The sequence below is a fragment of the Phaseolus vulgaris genome, chromosome 4 (genome assembly GCF_000499845.2).
Source record: "Phaseolus vulgaris cultivar G19833 chromosome 4, P. vulgaris v2.0, whole genome shotgun sequence".
NCBI classification, from domain to species: domain Eukaryota; kingdom Viridiplantae; phylum Streptophyta; class Magnoliopsida; order Fabales; family Fabaceae; genus Phaseolus; species Phaseolus vulgaris.
Genome location: NC_023756.2, coordinates 4,446,448 through 4,468,617, shown reverse-complemented (window position 1 = coordinate 4,468,617; position 22,170 = coordinate 4,446,448). Strand labels below are relative to the sequence as shown.

The 22,170-nt window shown below is 26.8% G+C and overlaps 2 protein-coding genes across 3 annotated transcripts; one reads left to right on the top strand and one right to left on the bottom strand.

The window, feature by feature from the left end:
- Positions 1 to 303: 303 nt before the first annotated feature.
- Positions 304 to 3,190, bottom strand: LOC137836990 (protein SPIRAL1-like 1). Of its 2 annotated transcripts, none has more exons than XM_068645801.1 (3): positions 3,056 to 3,190; positions 1,441 to 1,781; positions 304 to 632 (listed from the first exon to the last, which is right to left on the bottom strand). In XM_068645801.1, the coding sequence occupies exons 2-3, from the start codon at positions 1,750 to 1,752 to the stop codon at positions 549 to 551; spliced, it is 396 nt and encodes a 131-aa protein (XP_068501902.1). In that variant the 5' UTR covers positions 1,753 to 1,781; positions 3,056 to 3,190; the 3' UTR covers positions 304 to 548. The 2 variants fall into 2 exon arrangements, with proteins under 2 accessions (XP_068501902.1, XP_068501903.1); XM_068645802.1 differs by lacking the exon at positions 3,056 to 3,190 and adding an exon at positions 2,408 to 2,706.
- Positions 3,191 to 19,229: 16,039 nt separating this feature from the next.
- Positions 19,230 to 21,500, top strand: LOC137836382 (uncharacterized FCP1 homology domain-containing protein C1271.03c-like). The gene is made up of 6 exons (XM_068645112.1): positions 19,230 to 19,754; positions 19,839 to 19,920; positions 20,097 to 20,163; positions 20,519 to 20,704; positions 20,821 to 20,881; positions 21,024 to 21,500. The coding sequence occupies exons 1-6, from the start codon at positions 19,481 to 19,483 to the stop codon at positions 21,194 to 21,196; spliced, it is 843 nt and encodes a 280-aa protein (XP_068501213.1). The 5' UTR covers positions 19,230 to 19,480; the 3' UTR covers positions 21,197 to 21,500.
- Positions 21,501 to 22,170: the final 670 nt, after the last annotated feature.

Here is a 22,170-nt window from a genome sequence, read left to right as displayed (position 1 = left end):
ATAAATATATAAAAATAAAAATAAGAAATTAATTCAACAACACTATAATTTTAAAATACTATTACTTCCGAATATTTCAAAAAATTAACTTCATTTTTCTAAATAGAGAGGAATGGAACTGTCATAAAAAAATGATTCCATTCATAATAAAAATACATTCACCAACACTTCAGTTAAAAAAAAAACATTAACTCTAATCTGTTAATTTTTCAAACAAGTACTGTAATTTTCATTAAAAATCTCAAAACATAACTTCCACTGCCTAAATAGAGGTAAAAAAGGCACTACAAAAAAGGAACTTGATTTCATAATGGAACTTTAGCTCATTGGCACAGTAAATTCATTAATTGAAATTCACACAATAGCACAGAACAACAGACCTAGAATCAGCTTAGTTTGGGCCATCAAGCCACACCAACATTGTCAAGAGAGGTTCAATAGCACAAGAAGAAAGTTTCACTGGTCTAAACACAAGGCAATGACAACACTATCTATTTTACACATGATACATCATCACATGGTAGATTTGAATCACAGCAATGAATTAATTAGTTCCCTGGAGGACCACCAAAGAGGTATCCCAAGGAAGATCCACCACCTGGGGCAGCATGAACCTTGGTAGATGGCCGATCCTGCACCCCAAAAGTAAACCATGAGTAAGAACAATTCCTCAGTGCCATAACAAGAAGTTCAATAGTCATTCCTAAAGCATCATACCAATTCAATACATACAAGGTTGGTCATGCTAGATGTTGGTACTTTTCTCCCTGAACAAATTCTCATCACTATGCTGAAAACTTAAATTACATTGTACTATCTTAACATTCAACAAGGAGAACCTGGTGCAGTACAGCAACCTTACCATTTGCACTAAGGTTTGTCCTCTCACTTAAACACTCAAGCAACAAAAAGCATTTCTAAATATTACAGCAGTTGCACAAAGTACAGTATTTGTAAATCCATACAAGATAAACTAGAAAATTACTAAAGCATATATAACATGCATGTATAGTATGTCTTATAGATAAGCAAGCAGGGGAGGTATAATTCATGTCACTCCTTCCAACCAAAAAGGCAAGAGAACCATGCTAAAGGTAGCTTAGGCGGAGAGATCTGAACTATTCTTAAAGTTTTGAATACTTCTTGCTGGAACTTTATGCAAAAAGGATCTCCTACAATGTCACACTACTGCAATTCAAAATCCTGTTTTACTTTTAGAGTTTGCAACTAAACTATTTTTAACTGGACATTATTAGGAAATGCAAGAGGAGGAGACTCCAAAATACATCTACTTTACTATGAAACTTTCTAGTACTTCCTAGGCTCATGTAAGTGGAAAGAAAGAAGAATACTTAAATCAAAATTAAAGAAAGGACAAGAGCTAATTATAGAGTAAAGTTAAAATTAAAACAATCATAATAGATACGGCAAGGGAAGTACAGTGAGAAAGTTGCCACAGTTTTGGCCATCAGCACGATGGTAATTGTTTTTGAGACTTCCAGGAATTCCAGCTGGAATTTGCTTTTCAACTTGTGCTGGACTTTGCTTCTCAACTGGACTTTGCCTCTCAACTGGTGCTGGACTTGGGGCAACTGGTGCTGGACTTGGCTTCTCAACTGGTGCTGGAGGAGCACTGGCATTTTGAGTGCGTGCAGGCTGGTTAGCACTTGGGACATTGCTGGCAGGCTCTCCACTGCCAAAGAGGTAACCCAAGGAACTCTGACCACCACCAGCACTGACACCACGACCCATTTCCCGTTTGTTTGATGAGGCTAAACAACCTACATAGCAGCATTACACTTCTTGTCAAAAGAAATTTTATATCCAAAATTCAGAGAATAACAAAACAGGCTCAAATGCAGCAGATAGAACCAATAGCCATCAAAAATCAAAAAAAAAAAAACTACCAACAACTGATTTCTTATTCAAACCTGTGAAGTATATATTATGTAACCCAAAGTAAATAATGTGATTACTTTTGAATGAACACCGATAATTATTTTACATTGACAAAGAACATATGAACTTTCAATTACATACATTCTCCATCTTTCATAAAAAAATCACAGTATGAGTTACCTAATCAGTATGTACAATGGTAAATAAGTATGTACAATGGAAAATGTAGATGTAAAAATTGAAACAAATAGAGAAATGAAAAGTTTGATAATTGAGAAATGCATGTAGTGGTCATCAAAATGATAAAAGGTTTTCACTTGAATAAGACAAATAAATACTATTTTCCTAATTCATTCTTGTATTCGTGCACATTTTTGTGCAGAACATTAACATCTTATTTTGATACAGACATAGATCTCAATATCCTTTTTCTTCATCTGAGTATATTCTCTTCAAGAGCATAAAATTATTGAAGAGGATCAGATGAAAAGGGCACTAAGTCCCCTACCCTGTAATGAAATCAAAATTTATCCCGTTGCATCTCTTTTATCAGTCTTGAGAAGTTCCATTCAGCACAGATCAAGCAAAACCAAAACCAATCCAGGGTCAGACCCTCCTGATCTAGCCATGCTCAAAATGCATGGACTCAAAAACCTTAAAGGCACAAAATTGAACAGCAAAACCGGCGAAATCAGATGCTAAATCTCAAAACAAATGACCCATCAACAAATCAGAGCTAAAGAAGCCATCTTTAAGCGATTCAAGCATGAAAAACACAAACTAGAACACCCAAAACAAGATTCACAATCAAGGTCACAACCCACCACACCAAACTATTAAAAAACTAACAAATCTTATTTGGTGGTAACAAAAAGCCAAACTCCACCATTTTTAGCAAAAATAATCCAAAAAAAGCCAAATGACCACCAACAAAATAAATCAAACAAGCATGCAGGAAAAAAAATGTGCCAGAAATTAAAGTGCATAACCATTTTTTTCAAAGAACATCATGAGTCAACAGGAAACATTATCATGTACAGTATTGAACAGCACATGAAACATAATTGAAACCCAGAAAGGAAATTAAACAGTACACGAATCACGGCACAGAACAAAATGGAAACCCAGAAAGGAGTGAGATCTGAAGTTTCCGTACCTTCGTTGATGCTGAGACCACTCACTCGCCGATGGCAACCGAGTCGGTGACGTTAGAAGCGAGACACACTTTGCAACAGCTATCTGAAACATATATTTATAAAGGAGCCAATTTTTTTTCAAAAACAAAAATAACATTTTTTCATTAATTTTTTAAAATTAAGTAACCGCTAACAATTTATTTATTTTATTCAATTCCTTGATGTATACAAGATTTAATAATCATTTAATAATCACACCTGTTAAAATTCGTGAACCATCTTATCCAACGGTAAAAAAATTTAAACACTAACTTGTAACATTTGAGAATAAATTTAACATTTATAAACTGAGAGAATAATTTGCCATTAGATTTAACAATAAAACGTAGTTAATACACTTTTTACATAGTTATACAAAAAATTAAATTAAACTAGTTGTTATTTTATGAATTGCATTATCAATTATTTAGTAATTGGTTAGTCATGTATTCATATTTTGAAAATTGAATAAATTTGATTATCAGTCAAATTTTCCAATAAAAAATGGTCATAACCAAAATCATAAAACACATTTTATATTAGATTTTTATTAATAATAAAAAATAAATAAATATGAATCACTGGATAATTTAACTTTTATACATAAACTCAATCATAACTTTTTTTATTAGACTTATTTTCAAGTATGTCAGAACTCTCTTAACTAACTCAAACAATAAAAAATAAATAATTATGAATCACTTTAAAATATTAAACCCTTATACATAAGCTCAACCATAATTTTTTTCTAAACTTATTTCAAAGTCTGTCATACATAACTGTCTTAGCTAATCAGAGCCGAGGAAGATCTGATTTTTTAAAGAAAGACTTAAATGGTTTTGAATCATTGTTTTGCAATCACATTTAAGATTTGATTGGAGAAGAAGAGTAATAATATCTATAATGGTGTATATAAGGTTTGTGTTTTTTAAAATTTGAAAAAAAATTGAAGTGTGGTTGTGGAGCAAGGTGAATCAAGTGAGCTGGATCATGGGCCCACAGCAGAGTCCATGGATGGGCCATGATCCATGTCTGGCAAACACAATAATGTTCCTCACGTGCATAACTATTGCTTGTCCTACCACTGCCAATTCCCAAGTAAATTTTACTTCACCACAACGTTTCATTCATCAAATATAGCCGTTATTATATTACTTTTTATTATAATTTTAAACTTTCATAGTTTTAATATTAAACTTTAACTAAACTGTTTACTTCTTAATTTATATTTGTTTGGTAATGATGCCAATAGTTATCATAATAATTGTAATAGGAATAATGATATGAGTGTTGTTAGTGATAATATTAATGATAACTATAATAATGAAAATTAAATTATGATAATAATAAAAGATGTAAAGATGACAACTAACTATTGTTATTAATTATTATGAGAATTTGAAAGTAGAGGAGCATATTGATGAGCTTGAAGTAAAATTTCATCAAATTCTATCTCCATATTTAATAGATATAAATTATTTTGTTCTATTCTCATTACCATTAAAAAATCTTTATTCTTATCTTCGTATTTAATTTAATAGATATAAATATTTTGTTCTATCCTCATTTCCATTGAAAAATGAGTATATTTATACTGTATAAAAGAATTTCTAATTAATTAACAGGTGTTATCATCTTATACACTGGATCCAATACCAATAGCAAAAAATCATGGAACATTGTATAGAATATGTTTACTAAAATTAACAACTTTAATTGATTCATTTATAAATTAAGTTGACCAATAAAAAATATTTGATAAAATATGTCAAATTAATTTATTTTAAAATTTTCTAATTTAATTTATTTAATTTTCTACCATTATTATTCATCATATATTAATATATATATATATTATATTTCTAAATTATTTTATTTATTATTATCTATTTTCATTTTAAGTAAAAAAATTATAAAAATTAAATTTGATTAATACGTATTAAATAAAATAATTTATTCTAATAAAAAAAACACATATAATATTTAAAAAATAAATTCAAATAACAAAAAATTAATAAAAATTTAATATGATTATCACTATATATATAAAGATGGAGATGGTGTGAAGGCATTATCAGTGTCATCATCTACTGCTTAAACTAACTAATAACTCAGTTTGTAACAAAGTAGGAAAACCTACTTATACACCAAACATGACAATCACCTTGAATAATAGAAACCTCATCCATAAATACCATTTTTTTTTTCCATGGCCTAAGATTGTGTGTTGTTCTGCTAAAGAATCCAAGAGTTCAACAAAGACATTTCAAAGAATCTAAGGCAAAAACAAAAAACCATTTGAATGTGAAATTCATCTACAGCAATTGCTTGTATGAGAAGCAAAACTTGAAGAAGCAAAATTTGGATAATAGAAGAAAATGAATGTAAAAAGATTTTATGTGTGGTCTCATCAGTCAGTTAAAGTATTTTTTAATATTTAAAATATATTTTTTATCTATACTAAAATGCTGACCTAATTTCTAAACTTGTTTCTTGTCTTTAAAAAGAAAAATGACCAGTAAGAGAATTGTTATTGCCATAATTATTGCATTATTATGTACTTATTGTTAAACTTTTGTAGTCTTATAAGAGTTCGAGATTAGGGTCATAAAAGATAGAGTTTAACTTTTACATTAATAATCTATCAAATTGAATGACTTTGTAAGAAATACACAAAAGACAACACATCGTTCTTAAGTCAAACATTCCTATTTTATTTTTCTTATTTTCTTGCTATTAATTAATATATATAGATAAACAATTTTACATATTACAAAACTTGTGAGATTATATAATTTAGGATTTTGTTTTTCCTTTTACACTACATTGGATATTAAAAAAAAACAAATTTTAGAATATTTAATATATTGAATTTAAATTGATACAATTTTAAATGATTTTGTTTGGATAACTTGTAAAACTGATAATTTTTTTCATTCCTCTCTCTTCCTAGTAGTCCTTTTTTTACTTCTTTCTAATTTCATTCTTCCAAACATCATCCCTTTCAAGATTTAATCACATATAGTTGGGAGTTAAAGATTATTTTCAACCAATCAGATTTTCAAACAAAGTAAATTTCTATTTACTTTTTTGGATTTGTCATCAATCTTAGGCGGGTTAGTTGAGAAAAGTAATCATCTCAACTTAGTTAAGTTTATACTGAAATTTGATTATATTTTGTTCTAGGTCTTTAGGTTTTGAATAATTATTTTGCTTGAATTGGAGAAGTAAGGAATTACATGTAAGGAAAAGTATTTATGTTTGTGTTTTATATAACATTAGAATAAATAATCTGGATGTGAATGTGACTTGGTTACAAGATCTTGATTTCTATGCAGAGATTATATTTTGTTTAAAATTGAATGAAAATGTTATTTGAGTTTTGATTAATAGGAGATTGTTTTAAAATGATTTGAATATGATATCATTGTTGAGATGTTGGTATATTGGCTAAATTATGCATGTTATAAGTACAAAGTTTCTTAAACTAAATTTTGAATATGGTTTATATGAGTATAATTACTTTCCTATAATTTTGCATATATTAGTTTATGAGTTTGATGTGAATGTGTGTATATATATACAATTCATAATATAGTGAGTTGAATGACTAAGGTTGAATTGAAATGATTGAAAGTTGATGTTTGAGCAAATTATGAATTATATTAATCATTTGAATTGTTTGGAGGTTGTAGTTGTTAAAGTGGTTTTGAATAAAACCTTTAAAAATATATTTGGTTTTGTTGCATGAAGTTGATTTTCTTATACTTTTACTCAACTGAAGGATTTTTCCTCAAAACAATAATAGGGATAGAAACTCAATCTTGGTTCTTGATCTTATTTTCGCTTAAGGGAAGGACTTTTTGTTTAAGAAAATATAGAGTTGCAACTTAACATTTGTTCTCTGCTATATTTTTGCTCAAACAAAGAATTTTCACTTAAGCGAGACAATTTTCGTTCAAGCTAATTTTTTTTCTTATTACTTTAATGGATTGAGTGTGAATGTTAAATATAAATGTAAATAGAATATTAACTTGTATATTGATTGATTTGTGATTTTGTTCAAATGGGTTATGTTGTATATGGAAAAGGTTATTGAGAATGATAAAACTTGTATGAATTTGGGGTTACAAATCTAGGATGATATATGAACCATTATTTGAATTGTGTATTAAGTAATGACACCTATATTGTAATAGAGATCCATTTGCTTCACTGATAATTTACATCATAGACTAAGATATCGAGTGGTGAGAAGTTGAGGAGAAAGTTTTTCGTGATATGTGTAGATGTGCGAGTTGTAATGAACTTACCTTGATCCATTACTCTTAGGTTCACTTGTTAATCTAAGTCTTGGATTTGATCATATGTTAGTTTCTAGTATGACATTTTCATGTGTGGTCTATTTGATTTTTGGTATGTTTGTGTTAGATAGAATTCAAATTTCTATGAATTGCTAATCAAAATATTTTCTTTTATATACTTTTTTCTTATGTTGAAAATTTATTTCAATAACTTAAGTTTATATGGTGATTTGTTATAAATATGTATATATATATATATATTTATATTTATTTTAATTTGTATTTGGTACAGAGCAACGTCCGAAAGAGATTAAAGATTTATTTTAGACAATTTTTTTTACAAATTTATATTTATATATATTTTATTATATTTTGAAAATATGAAGAGAAGACACGTAAGTTTTGAAAATATGAAAATTTCAAATTCTTCCTTTTTTTATATAGAATTTAAACTTCTATATTTTTAGCTAGTCTAATTACTCTCCTAAAATCCATAAAATTGTAGAATTTTAATTTTTGTTATTTCAAATTCTCTATACAAATAAATTACATTATTAAGATTCCCATCCCAAACATTATTAAGAATTCGGTAGAGATATAAAATATTAATCACACATATAAAATTGGGAAAAAAATCAATTTCATTATAAACTATGATTCTAACCAGAAAACCAATTTAACCACAGTACCTTTAATACACACATTTATCTTATTCTTGTGTTGTTCTTTTATAAGTAATAAACTTAATACAATTTATAGGATACAATTAACTTTCCAATTTAACAAAAAAATGAAAAAAAAATACAATTAAGTGAAGAACTCAACATGTTTGTTAGTCTTCACTTTGGTTTCGAATTCCAAGAGTTGCTTGGCACAGAGGCAAAGTTATGAAGAAATGCAAGTGAGGAAGCAAACTTTATGAGAAAAAAAGAAGGGTTAAGCAGTTAAAGAAGAAACCTTTCTCAAGCATCACGCATTCTACAACTTCATTTCTATCTTTCATCTCTCAAAGAACATGCTAACACCTACTTTACCTTGTGCATCTAATAAATTGCTTCTAAGATCATCAACACCAATTTCTTCAATGCTTCATTAGGCTCATAAATGATTTTCAATTAAGAATTTAAAAGTATTGTTTGCTTGTTAATTCTTGTAGGGTGTAAAAAGATTGGTTCATTCAAATTTTGTGTGTTTGTGAGTGCATGAAAAATGGATTTCCAAGTCAAAATATACTTTATGCTTGGATATGTTCTGCAAAATAAAATATTATTTAAGTTCAGAATGAAAATTTTGTCAGTAACACAAAAGTTATTTAAAGTTGCTTCAAATTAAAATTAATGTTTCATACATAAATTAGTCTATTGTTGTAAGATTAATTATATTTCTTTTTTATATTATGTCATGAGTTTTAATCAATTGATTAGATCCATAACTTTATTCACGCCATTATGATTAGTTCTCACATCATAAAAATTAAACATAATTAGTTTCTCATTATATGGATCATCTTTACAAATATAGACTTTAAAAAATTATTAAATATAAGTTGATTTTAGAGAAAAAAAAAATTAATTATTATATTAATTAATGAAATATTATTTTTAAGATTAAAAAAATATTAATATATAATAAATAACATCTAAGTCAAAATAATAATTAATTATTTTTATTTTTAAAATTAATTTTTATTTTAATAATTTTCTAAAATATTTAATCATAATATATGTGAACTGTAATAGATAAGGACTATTCTAATTTTTCTCAACTAATTTCAGTATCTTACATTCTTAGAAAAATTATAGTTGTTTAAGGAATTACATTAACTAATAATAATATTTTACTTAATATATAATATTTTCTAGGATATAATGCCATATTATAGTGATATTAAATATATAAATAAAAGATTAAATACTATTTTTACCTGAAAATTTACGAATTTTGCATTTAGTCTCTCGTAATTTTTCTTTTTTACTTTTTTTTTTTTCACTTTTGCATTTATTCCTTTAGATGTATTATTTGTATTGACCATCATCATCGTCATATAGGATAGAAACCATATAGATTATTATTATAAAAGAAATTCAGAAAAATTATAAAAATATTTTAAAGATCATCTAAAAGAGTATATATAACAATAATAAGAAAAAAATACAAGTAATTTTTTTCATCAAATCAGAATCTCTGAATATTTCAATGACCAAAATTCAAGAAAAACTAATTAGAAACTGAACTCAAAATTCATATTTTTTAAAAAAAGTTACTAAAATCATCTTTATATTTAAATAAATATATTTTATATTCTAATATAGCTATATATTAAAAAAATTCATTAAATAAAAATAATTAATTATTATATTGACTAAATTAAATTGATAACTAATTAAATTTAACATAAAAATTATTAATTAATTTAGATACTAATAATTTTTTAATTTTTAAAATAATATATAATTTAATCAATATATTAATTAATTATTTTTTAAAATTAAATTTTAATAATTTATAATAATAATATATAATATTAATTTGATATATTATATTAAAATTTTCAATTAACCAGTTTTTTTTCATATAATTTAAAGCTTAATCAAACCAAAAATAAAATTTAAATAAATAAGTGAAATAAAATTTGAAATTTAAATTAAAAAAAGTCATATAAAAAACTCTTATCTCATATGCTGTGTAGAGTGGAAACTTCCTTTTCCTCCACATATTGTGATGCGCCGACTTTGTGTCGGTCACCCACCATGACACCCACTAACCACAAATCTACCTTTATTTTTCACTATAATAATTTATATTTATATAAAAAAAAATATACACTTAGATTCATGTATAGATGCTGTTTCTCCATTTTAATTTAATAATATTTTAAAATTAATAAAAAAAAAATGATGTACAAAAAATTAAGATACAATATAATGAAATTAAAAAAAATAGAAAACAAATGAGACAATGCCTATTATTTCCGTTTAAAAAAATAATGGTGTATAATAATATATAAGATAATTTTATTCACAAATCATGTTTTAATTTTACCTTAATATTGTGTGGTATGGAAGAGATAAATTAAGTTTAATAAAGTGAGTGGGGTTGTTGTGATTGAGACCAATTGTCATGTTATTGCGTGATATTGTTTTTAAAATATAAAATTAATAAAAATAAAAATATTAAATTTTAATTCATTGTAATAAAATAACTTAATACAAAAATACGGATATATAAGCAGTATTTCTACTAGGAATATATAAAGTTAATACCATTTTTGGTGTACAACTATATAAGCAGTGTTCAAAATAGAAAGATTGAAATGCTTTTTAATTTTATTTTTTATAAATATTTTTTTATATATTAAGATATATTTTTGGAGAAAATGCATAGTGGTTATAATATTTAAATTTATTATATTAAATTTTAACTATTATTATACACTAGTTTTTCTCTTCTATATCTTCTCTAAAATTAATATATACCAGAAAATAATAAAATAAATTGTTATAAAATATATTAAATTAATCTAATAAGTTAAGAAAATAAATTTAATAAAAATGTAGTCTCACAAATGTAGCAATATCTTAAAATTACACGTTTATTATAGAAGTGAATTGAGTAAATTTTTAAATTTTTTTGCTATGTATGTTGGTAAACAAATTTTATTAGACATTGTGATGAGTAACGTCTATAATTTAAAACTTTTTTTAAAACACTTTAATAATAACTATGTAAGGATAAACAAAGATAAGATATACATATATAATATAAAACATATATTTTATATAATTTACATTTAATTCTATTTTTAAAAAATATTGAGAGTTGACTGTAAATAAAACATTATATACGTTTTTATATTCTATTTTTCACTTTTACAAGTATACAAAGTTATTTTTTATTATTTTTATAAAGAAAATGAGTACTTTTTAACATTAAGTAATTTTATGAGTATTGTATATTTATGAAATGAGTTTTCCAAAGATTACATGGTATCAACTAGGAACATAATGAACAAAAAACACCAAAAGTCACCTGAAGTGCAAGAAAACCATGTGAATGAAGTTACCATACTAATAAAACTCAAAAAGGAGTTAGTTGGCTTTAAGAAAAGAAATGATGATAAATGTAAGCCTTAAGACAGGAAAATGCCTACATTAGAAGGAAATTAGAAGAAAGGTAGGACATTCACCATCCCCTTTAAACTGAATAAAAGGAAGACATGCTTAAAAGGCTAAAATTGTTAGTTCAATAGATTGAGGTTGAGAGCGATCAAAGGAACGAGTGTATGCATTAAACCTCCTTCCACACCTCCTAGATTGTAAGAGGATCTCAAGGCATCCTTTCATTGATGAATCATGGAGACACCTCTCCCTTCAGACTAGAAAAACATCACAATAGATTGATACACCAAATGTACCAGCCCTAATAAATGTATGGATGTATATGTTACACAAGTCAGTTTGTACACCACAAACAACTCATTTATATGTTAAGTTTTTCTGACCTCCTTAAAAGAAGCCACTTTGAGTTGGTTCATGAGGTTATCGTTATACTCACTATATTTTTTTGATACATTGATTGCAAGATTCAACACATAGTTCATTACAAGCCGACCTCACCACCTCGCCTCCATTATATTGGTCAACATTGGACACAAGAAAGAAGAATCATTATAAAAATTCACAAAACGATTGACAATGTGACGTTGAGCATAAGAAATCTTAACCTTGCGGTCGCCCTACATTATATGGTAATGTAATGACACTTGTTATCTTTGGATATATTGGTATCTAAATTAACTACCAAAGTTTTAAATACTAATATTTTAGAGACTAATTTAGAATATAAAGTAATAAGTATGTAAAACCTTGGTAGCTAATTTACCAATTTAGAAAATATTTTATAAATTTTTATTAATAATAGAAACTACTTTAGATACCAATAATTTGTTTTAGTTTATAATTTAGTCAAATATTAACTAATTATTTTGGTCTCTAAAATTTGTTTTTATTTAATGATTTTCTTGTAGTGTATTCTAATTTAAAAAATAATAATAATACTATATTTAAATTTTATTATAAAAAAGAATAAGGTCTAACTAATGCATCTAACATTTGATGAGTATTGAAACCTAAACAATCTATGATAGATTTATAATACATTTCTAAACAATCTATGATAGATTTATAATACATTTCTAAACAATCTATGATAGATTTATAATGCTTTTATAAGGATTAGAGAGGATGTGTGAGGTTGTTTGGATTAAGAGATGATAGAGTGAATTTGTGAGGATGATTTATTGAAATTTGTGAATGATGTGATAGTTGGGAGAAAATTTAGAAATTATTTTAAATGTGTAAAATGTAAATTTAGAAATTTATCCTTATTATGAAAACATATTTGAATAATGAATTATGATATATTTTTGTGTGTGTATGTTTGAGCTAATTAAATTTTTCTAATATATAATATCCATAATTACTTGTATTTTTTAATAAAAATTTAAAAAATATAATAAAATATAATTTTGTGTTAAATTGAAATAAATTTATTAAATTAATTAAAATTTATGAAAATAATATTTATTATTATATATATTTGTTATTTTATATAACTATATATGTTTTGTTGATATTATAATTTTATTTTATTATTTATAATTATATGTTGTTATGAATAGTATAATTAAATATTTTTAAAATTGTTAAATAAATTTATCTAATATTTAATTTTGTATATTGTATATATATAATTATGTTTTAAAAATGTGTGCAGATGGGTATTTGAGTAAAATACACTAATCTTACTTGGAATACTTTCAATCTCTTCATTTGTGTAAAGAATCAAAGCCCTCACCCTCTTCAAACAAACACAAAAAATAGGTACTCACCTCTCCATCTTCATTGCACATACTTTAAATTAAACACAGTGTAAATGTAACTAGTATAATAATGAAAATATAAAAATAAAGGGTATGATAAAAAAAAAAGAATGAAGAAGAAAAAGAACCACCAATATTGGAATCTCCATGTTGCCTGAAAAGTACATAAAATAAATCAATATTTAAAGGCATAAGGAAGAAAAAAAGATAAAGCCAATTAAATTGTCTTATTAAATAAAAATTATGTCACACATCCCAACTTATAAAACTAAACTTATGAACAATTACACGAGTTAAAAATAAATAAACAAAGAGTCCCATGGTTAACTTCATCCTAGGTCATTCATGATTTTAATCTTAAATTTCAATTTAGCAAATTGAGTTGTATAATGTTACTTTTCTTATTGATTAATTTTGATAAACATGACAAAATTAAGAAGCAAATGCCCTCTCTCAAAACAAAAACTAAATGAATATAGAAAAATAGTTTAATAAAAAAAATAAGGTAACATTAATCATTGACTCATTGTGAACACAACAAAACCTATTATCTATCTAATAAGTTTGGTTCTCCACTTCTAAGTTCTATCATTTCAATAATTAAATAAATTTATTAGATGTAGTTGGAAGTATCCATAGACTTCTGAGAAGTTCCCAACACCAATATGATAACCTTTTGTACCTTATTTTTTCATATAATATATGTTAGTTTATTTCATTTTGTCGATTAAAATCAATATGACAACAATTTCCAGGTATCATGTCTTACCTAACAAATTCTTTCTCCTATCAAAATAACTAAAATTTTAGTCTTTTAAACAAAATTCAAATTGATTATGTTATTAGTTTTGGTATAATATTATCTTGTCTTATTTTTTTTATTTACTTTGGTTGGAAACAAAATTTGGTGGAGAAGATTGGGATGTAATTGGATTATAAAGAAAGTTTTTTTAAGGGTTAAATCATATAGCAATTTTTTTTTCTAGTTTTGTAAAAAGATGAATTTTAATAACAAATTTGAATTATATAAAAAATAATTAATGTTATTAGTTTCCAAAGAGACATTAATTTTGATATTTAGTTTTTTTTTTATTTCTCACAAAATTAATGAATTTATTTAGAAGTTGAAATTATTTTAGTAAAATCATTTCAAAATATATTTACTGTTATTCTTAATAGATGAAAAAGCTTAATCTGTCACCAGAGTGAGATAATATACAATTCTTTTAATTGCGGTTTTGGTTATCGCATAATTTTGATTATTTTTATTTTGTTCCATATATTATAAAAATAATTTTTTTCATAATTTTGGTTATGCAATTTTGGTTCACACACAAATCGACCATGTTAGTCATGTTGTTTACTTATCATTTAAATTTTAACATGTGATAATTAAGATATAAATCTAAAATATATCTTTGCACTAGTGCAAAAAAAAAAGTTCTTTCTTTATAGATGTTATTATGACTTTTCATATCTGTTAAGGTAATAAGGTGACATAGATTTACATTGAACCAAATTTACAACGTAAAAACTTTTATTTTACCTTAAAACAAAATGTTCGACGTAAATGTTAATAAAAAATAAGTTTAAAATTTACTTTAGAGATTACATAGTTCAATGTAAATTTTGAACCTTTATTTAATTATATTTGTTTTAGTTTCAATCAAAAACTTGAAATATAAAAAATTGACAAAAATAATAAATAAACATTTCGCTAGAAAATCTAAATAAAATCATTTAAACTAACCTAAAATTTTTAACATTAAAACAAAATTATATTATCTCAGCTTTTTAGTTTTTGATGTCATCTAAGACAATAAAAATTGATCATTAAAGACTTCAAATATTTCATCCACGTGATTATGTCATGATCATAAAGGTAAAATACAAATCATTTAAATATGTTATCTCTAGGAATAAATGATACTGAGTCTAATAGCCCAAGTAATGACTCTCATATAGTACAAGTCATATTCAAACAAATTTGTTTGTCTATTACATTAAAATGAGAAAGATGTGAGAAAAATTAATTGCATGCATCTTGGATAAAAAGTAATTATTATATGTATTAAAAAAGGCCTAACTTTAAGGTATATGAATGGTTGTGATCTTGTTATGCTCCTTCCACTTAAAACGTTTGTATCAACCACAACTCTAATTAAAGAAAAAAAAACATATGTTAGTCCAAATACACTTATACTTGTAGTGTAATAAAAAACGTAAGATTTTACCATTGTGATAAGTTTTTCATTTCCTAGTTTGGTTTTCTTTAGAATGAACAAAACCATACTACTAAGTAATCCATAAGAATAATTGCAATCAACTACCAATGTAACCTAAAGTGAATGACAAACAACTAGTTATATAATTACCATAATTTTTTTAAAAAAACACAAGCTAGAAAACTAACCCTTCAGTGTATAAATCCAAGTAAATATGCCTCTAGGAGTTACTTATCCATGTTTGCATGTATTGTTGGATATGGACCTTTATTGATGGTATTGCTTTCATGACCGATTGAATTTCCTTGGATTTTTGTTGGAGTTGGCGAAAGCTTGATGAAGGAGATGGAACAAGGAGGGCTCCAATGGAGCTATGGGTTCCTTGAAGGTGCATGAATAGTAGGGAGAGTGATTGGTTGTGCCATATCACTTGTAGAGGTGGAGAAGAAGACCAATATGTGTCTATCCTAGAGAGTCTAAACAAGGAAGTGAGAAAGCTTGCAAACTTGGACAACAATTCACTCATATTGATCTTAGTAATTCATGAGTCAAGCACCTCAATTTATAGGAGAGCAATTATATAAGAGAGAGGATTGAACATTTTTGAGCCAAAATTTGAAAATTCAAAATAGAACTCTCCAATGAGAAGGTGCCATGTGGAGTCATGTTTTCCATGTTGAGCTCACACATTCCATGCTAACTCTACCATGTGGACGTCCATGTGCTCCATGCCAAGGTAATTTTCGTCCTCTAATATACCCTAGACGTTTTAGGGTTACATTAGGCTCAAAGAAGCCCAATTGTTACCCTAATTAGTCACTTTTAACCCTAATTATACCTATTTTACTATTGGCAAAAATACAAGTCCAAAAACTTATGCTACTTGGCCCAAATATTTGGTCCAATTATTTTATGCTACTAGGCCCAATACATGGCCCATGAAATCCTAAGAACCTTTATACAATTTATTTAAGTTAAAGTTTGACCCAAAAATAATGTTGACTAGTTAACAAAAACTCAGTCTTCTTATGTTCTTCTGATCAAAGTTTTAGTTTATGTTTTGATGACTTGGAGATCTTCTTGGATATGTTTGTACATTCCTTCACCATAGAGTTATCCTCTTGATTGGGCCTACAAAAATAAACAAAAGTCCAATTAGACCCATATGTGCAAATAAATTCATAAACAACCTTTAGGTCTTCATCTTCCTTATTATGTGATTTTTATAAACTAAAAATTAATATCTATTTAATAATTTTATAATAGCGGTATAATAAGTATTAATTATTTTGTTTTTAGTACAATAAAAAAATAACTATAACCTTTAAACAACGATTTTGAATTTATTTAATTTTATTAATAATTAATATGATTGAGAAAAACATTAATATGTAATTAACCTTAAAAAATCATTAAAAATATTAAATTTAAAAAAAACAGAAAATGATAAAATATTTCCTTCAAATTTAAAGTTTAGTTATATTAAATTTAAATTCACTATTTTAAGATGTCATTCAAAATTTATCTTATGAAAATATTGAATTTTCGAGTTCTTCCTAGTCTCATGCTCCATGTTAAAAAGTTTACAAATATTATGCAAAATTAAATTAGTCTAGTTTAATTTTTAGTAATTGTTACTAGTATTACTATTTTAAATTTATTAAAAAAACAAAAGTTACAAAATCCCTTTAAATCATTAGTGTTTATTTTTCTTTTGATAACTATATACACAACAATTATTAACATGTTCAATTACATTAATGATTAAAGGACAAAAATAAGTTAATTAAAATTTAATAATAAAATTATCCTTTTTCTCATTCTATAAAAAAACTGAAATATCTCACTACCTGTTATTCACATTTCTTAAGCTAAATTTTTCACAACTTTCTTTCCACTAATAATTTCATACTGTTGTTCAAAAATAGAATGATAATTAAAAAGGTTATTTTTAGAATGCACTTCTCTATCATTATAAATAGAAAAAAAAAGTAATAAAAATCCACTTGCATTTAATTCTACCAGTTTTCCATTACTAGTTTTGAAAGTGAAAGAGTTATTTTGTTCTGTATTCCACAGTCACAGTGGGTGACATTTCTTCAATTTATAAGCGACGTTACACTTTCTGAAGCCAAAAAGTCCCTCTCTCATTTCATGTCTCAGTGTAGCTAGCAACGTGCATGACGTGAAGAAATGAATCTTTCATAGATCTTCTTCCCTTCCAATAACTGTGTTCTCCATTCTTGCATAGTTCCTCAAATTCAACAGGTACCATTTTCATAACACTTATCTCTCATTTTCTGGTTTTTCTTAGTGCAGCTTTCTTTCTGTGTTTTAGCTCACTCCCTTTTGTCTCTTTTATCCAATGCTAATGTTGATGATGTATGTTATGTTTCATGAATCTCCTCTTTTATATACTCTTGAGTGTGTTCTTATGTATGAAATAGTGACAAAATATCTTATAATAAGAAACTCTTTTGTTTGTCTATTTTTATCTGTTTTTGATTGGCATTTTTTATCTGTTTTGCTAATGTTGATGCTTTTTGTTTATCTGTTTCATGTTTCCTTATTGAATATGGCTTTTAGAATTTTTTTGAGCATTCATAAACCCATTGAGATAAAAGAGAGAGAAGTGCAGGAACAATAATATTAATTTGAAATATATTTGTTCTAAAACATTCTCATCAATATCTATATTTTTTACTTTTTTTTTATCATATTATCTAGCTATAATATTTGTGTTTTTCTATCTTTTATCTTTTTCTCATTGGGTATTTACTATTGTATTATTCAGTGTCTACATGTATTTTTCTAAAATGTGGGTATAATAGGTGATACTGTGTGATGAAAAGGAAGAGTTAAACAGAAATGATAAACATAATAATATCTGGAAAACTGGTATATGCTATAATCATTGCTGTCTGTTTTGGAATAATTTGCTTTTTTTTTATCAGAAAAAAACTAAAATAAATTGAATGAGACAATTCAGAGATACCCAACCAAACTCTTGTACACAAACCCAGAAAACCTCAAAATACAATACAAAACATACCAAAAGTGAGTCTAAACCCACCAAAATTGCAAGCAGAAATGATTTGTATTTTTCTGTAAGATTTCTATTGACCTATTTTAATATTATTGTTCATGTCAATGCTCTTAGAGAAAAATAGGATTTTTTTAATCGGTTAAGAATAAACAAATTAGTGGGATCATTTTAGGACGAAACTCGGCGTTACAAAACATCATTATAAACTCAAATGTCGAAAACATTACATTCTTATACATGATTGACAAAAAAAACACATGACAACAAACACAAAATTCAGTGATAATACATCTAAGACAAAAATTCATGCTTCACCCTATCCAAATTAGGGTTTTAATCTCAATGTTACATTCTTTCTCACCTCTGCAATTGCTCAAGGTTAATGGCTGCTCTGTGTTCCTGCTCACTTTCCTGATGCAATAATATAGAATAAGTCTATAGCTGCCTCCTAAAGTCATCTATATGTTCCCTACACAATTAGCAAAAAAAACATGAGTTTTTTTAAAACTAATCAAATCTCAGATCCAAATATTAATAAAAAAAGAATACACACTAAAGAAGAGAGATTTCAACAATCATTAATCATATGTTTTAACCCATAAATTTCAGTCCTCATACCTACTTTCCAACTTTTGGATTGTGAGATTGTTTTAATACAGAAAGGGACTAAGGTAAATTGAAAATCTTTATCTTATATAGATCATCTTCTCACACATTAGCTTGGCAAAAGGATATGTGTTCATGTTCCAGTTGCAGCTCAGCAACATCAGGTAGTGTCAAGTCCTCCTAAGCTTCAGAGAAGGAAACAGCAGTAGAGCTTGGTCTGGAGGTGGCTGATGGTAAACAGCCTTGACAACTTTGAGGAAGAAAAAACAATTGACAAATCAGCATTCATTGAGAAGAGAACCATTCCATTCCTCTTCTCAGCCTTTTAAGAGAAAAATAGGATAATGAATTCCCAAGGAAATACAGTGAGTATGGTAGTAGCCAAAGGAAAAAATAATGAAGAGTTATCTTCCCATGCTGATGAAGAGAAGACTGTATCTGCTCCTGTCATAAATAAAGATCTTAGTGCAGAAATTTCTAATATTTCTCTGCCTGAAACTCCATTTCGTCCTTTGAAGAAAAGACTAATTGTTCTTGACATAAATGGGTTGTTAGCGGATGTAGTTTCTCCTCCTCCCAAGGATCGCGTGGCAGATAAAACCATTGCGAGGAGAGCAAGTAAGAATTGTGTTGTTCTTTGTTTTCTATGAATTTCTTGTTCATTCTTATGCTAATTTAGGTTATGTTTGAATTTGATTTCAGTATTCAAGAGACCCTTCTATCATGAGTTTCTGGAGTTTTGCTTCCAAAAATTTGAAGTTGGCATATGGTCTTCAAGACTGAAGTACTCTTCTAACTTAATGCACATGTCTAGATTAACTATGGCTTATTATGTGTACTTTTCAATTTTTGTGTCTTCATTTCTCTTTCTGAGAGAATTTTGAATTGTCCTCTTCTTTTGGGATACTTCGTTGTTAGCAATCAGCTTTAGCACAAACTTACGGTTTCTTGTTATCATAGGAAAAATGTTGATCGAGTCATTGACTATTTGCTGCCATGCTTGAAAAACAAATTGCTTTTCTATTGGGTAAGTATTTGTTGAATTGTTCTCTGACTAAGGAAATATCTCTGTCACTCCTTGTTCATCTTGTATCTCTTGATTTAGTGAACTTTTTAAAAATAATAATTTAGAGATGAAGCTTTTGAAGAAACTATGTTAGAAATTAACTCGTAAGTAGTTTTTTACTCTTTTCTTCATTTGATGCAGACAATGATGAGTTGCATTAACTCATAAATCCTTCTGTAGCAACTACATTCTTATTATCTTTTCATGAAATTGATGACAACTACCACATTCTACTTACTGATCACTTCTATCACTTTTGTTAAGGTAAACCTTTTGGCACTTCTGATTCTGCATTTTATTGGCTTCTAATATGCAGGACCTTTCTCATTGCACTGAAACACACTTCAAGACTCTTGAGAATAAACATAAGAAGGTTGTTTTCAAGGATTTGAGAAAACTTTGGGATAAGCTTGATCCTAATCTTCCATGGGAGAAAGGATATTACAATGAATCCAATACTTTGCTGTTGGATGATTCTCCTTACAAGGCATTGCTTAATCCTGTAAATAGTTTAACTAGCTTCTCTTTCCTTGTTACAGCTTGTCAGTTTCTTGGTATCTCCTAATCACTACATCATTTTCTAACATTCTGTTTTAATTTTCTGATCAATTATTTTAGCCAAACACCTCGGTTTTTCCTCATACATTCAGTTATCATGATGAAAACGACAACTCTTTAGGTACAAGTCTTTCTTTCATGAGATCTACTAGTATACATCTGAGTAAAGAACTCTTTAGTACTTTCTTTCTAACAATTTCTTCAATTTATTGAAAATAATCGATTTGAACATGATGGATTAACACAACTATAATTCATGACAGGTGAAGGAGGAGAGCTGAGAGTATATCTTGATGGCTTGACAAAAGCTGAAGATATGCGAAAGTATGTTGAGGAACACCCTTTTGGCCAAGAAGGCATTGGTGAAAAAAGTGAATCCTGGAACTTCTATAGTCAGGTTATTGAGAGTCTCTATGCAGGAGAAAGCAATGTTTGATTTGAAGAGAAAATGAGACAGAAAGGGTAATCTTTTTTGTCCTCAATTGAAACAGTTTTGATCCTTAAACTTTCTTTGAACATTGCTGAAAATTTTGATATAAATTACAAGGTTCTGCTACAAAACATGATACATCTGTTATCATCGAATTTGAATGGTGTTTTGTTCCTGTAAACTTCATCAATCACCATATTTGGTGGCTGAGATATCCTTTAAATTACTATTGGAATTTATGAACTCTTCAAACATATTATTACTCATGAGGTATGAACATTGTGTATAAGAAAGTCAACACTTTCAACTCAAAATCTAGATATGATTTTTTTTTTTTATATATTGTTCTTCATACTCATTCCTGGACAACTTCACAACTAGAATCCTAACATTGTTTGGATTGTTTCTAAGAATTTGTTATTTGGATTTTTTTAAAAGTAAACTTTTCTAGTTAATTTCATTTTCAATATTTTAAACTGCAAAAAGAACTTACTCTTATTATTCTATTATTGATTATGTTAATGTTAAAGGAACCATAACCCATTTAGGTATTAAGCTAGTGAATTTTTACATGACCATTACATTCTTTATCCCTCCAATTTTATCCTTAAAAAAATATATTTTGAATTATACATCATGAAATGTATTTTCAATTGGAAATACACTCAAAATATATTTTGAACTATACATTAGAAAATATATTTTCAGATTTGAAAATACATTTTGCTATGATAATTCCAAATTGTATACAACTTTAAAATAGATTATGAATTACGGAATTCGAAACCTTTTCAAATCATCTAGTTCCGAATCTTCCCAAACCACTCAATCCAGAATAGGGTTGTTTTATAAATATGAACGGGAGGTACTTTTGACATTTCACCATCCCATGGAGCTGCAATTTCAATCAAGGGGTGCAGAATGCAATTCCCAACCTTCCCAAATCCAGAATAGGATTGTTTTATAAATATGACTAGAGG

Coding starts and splice junctions, on each gene's coding strand:
- LOC137836990 (XM_068645801.1), bottom strand. CDS start 1,752: ATGGGTCGTGGTGTCAGTGCTGGTGGTGGTCAGAGTTCCTTGGGTTAC. Junction 633..1,440: donor ACTGTGGCAACTTTCTCACT/GTACTTCCCTTG, acceptor TTTGGGGTGCAG/GATCGGCCATCTACCAAGGT.
- LOC137836382 (XM_068645112.1), top strand. CDS start 19,481: ATGAATTCCCAAGGAAATACAGTGAGTATGGTAGTAGCCAAAGGAAAA. Junction 19,755..19,838: donor AACCATTGCGAGGAGAGCAA/GTAAGAATTGTG, acceptor ATTTGATTTCAG/TATTCAAGAGACCCTTCTAT. Junction 19,921..20,096: donor ATATGGTCTTCAAGACTGAA/GTACTCTTCTAA, acceptor TTGTTATCATAG/GAAAAATGTTGATCGAGTCA.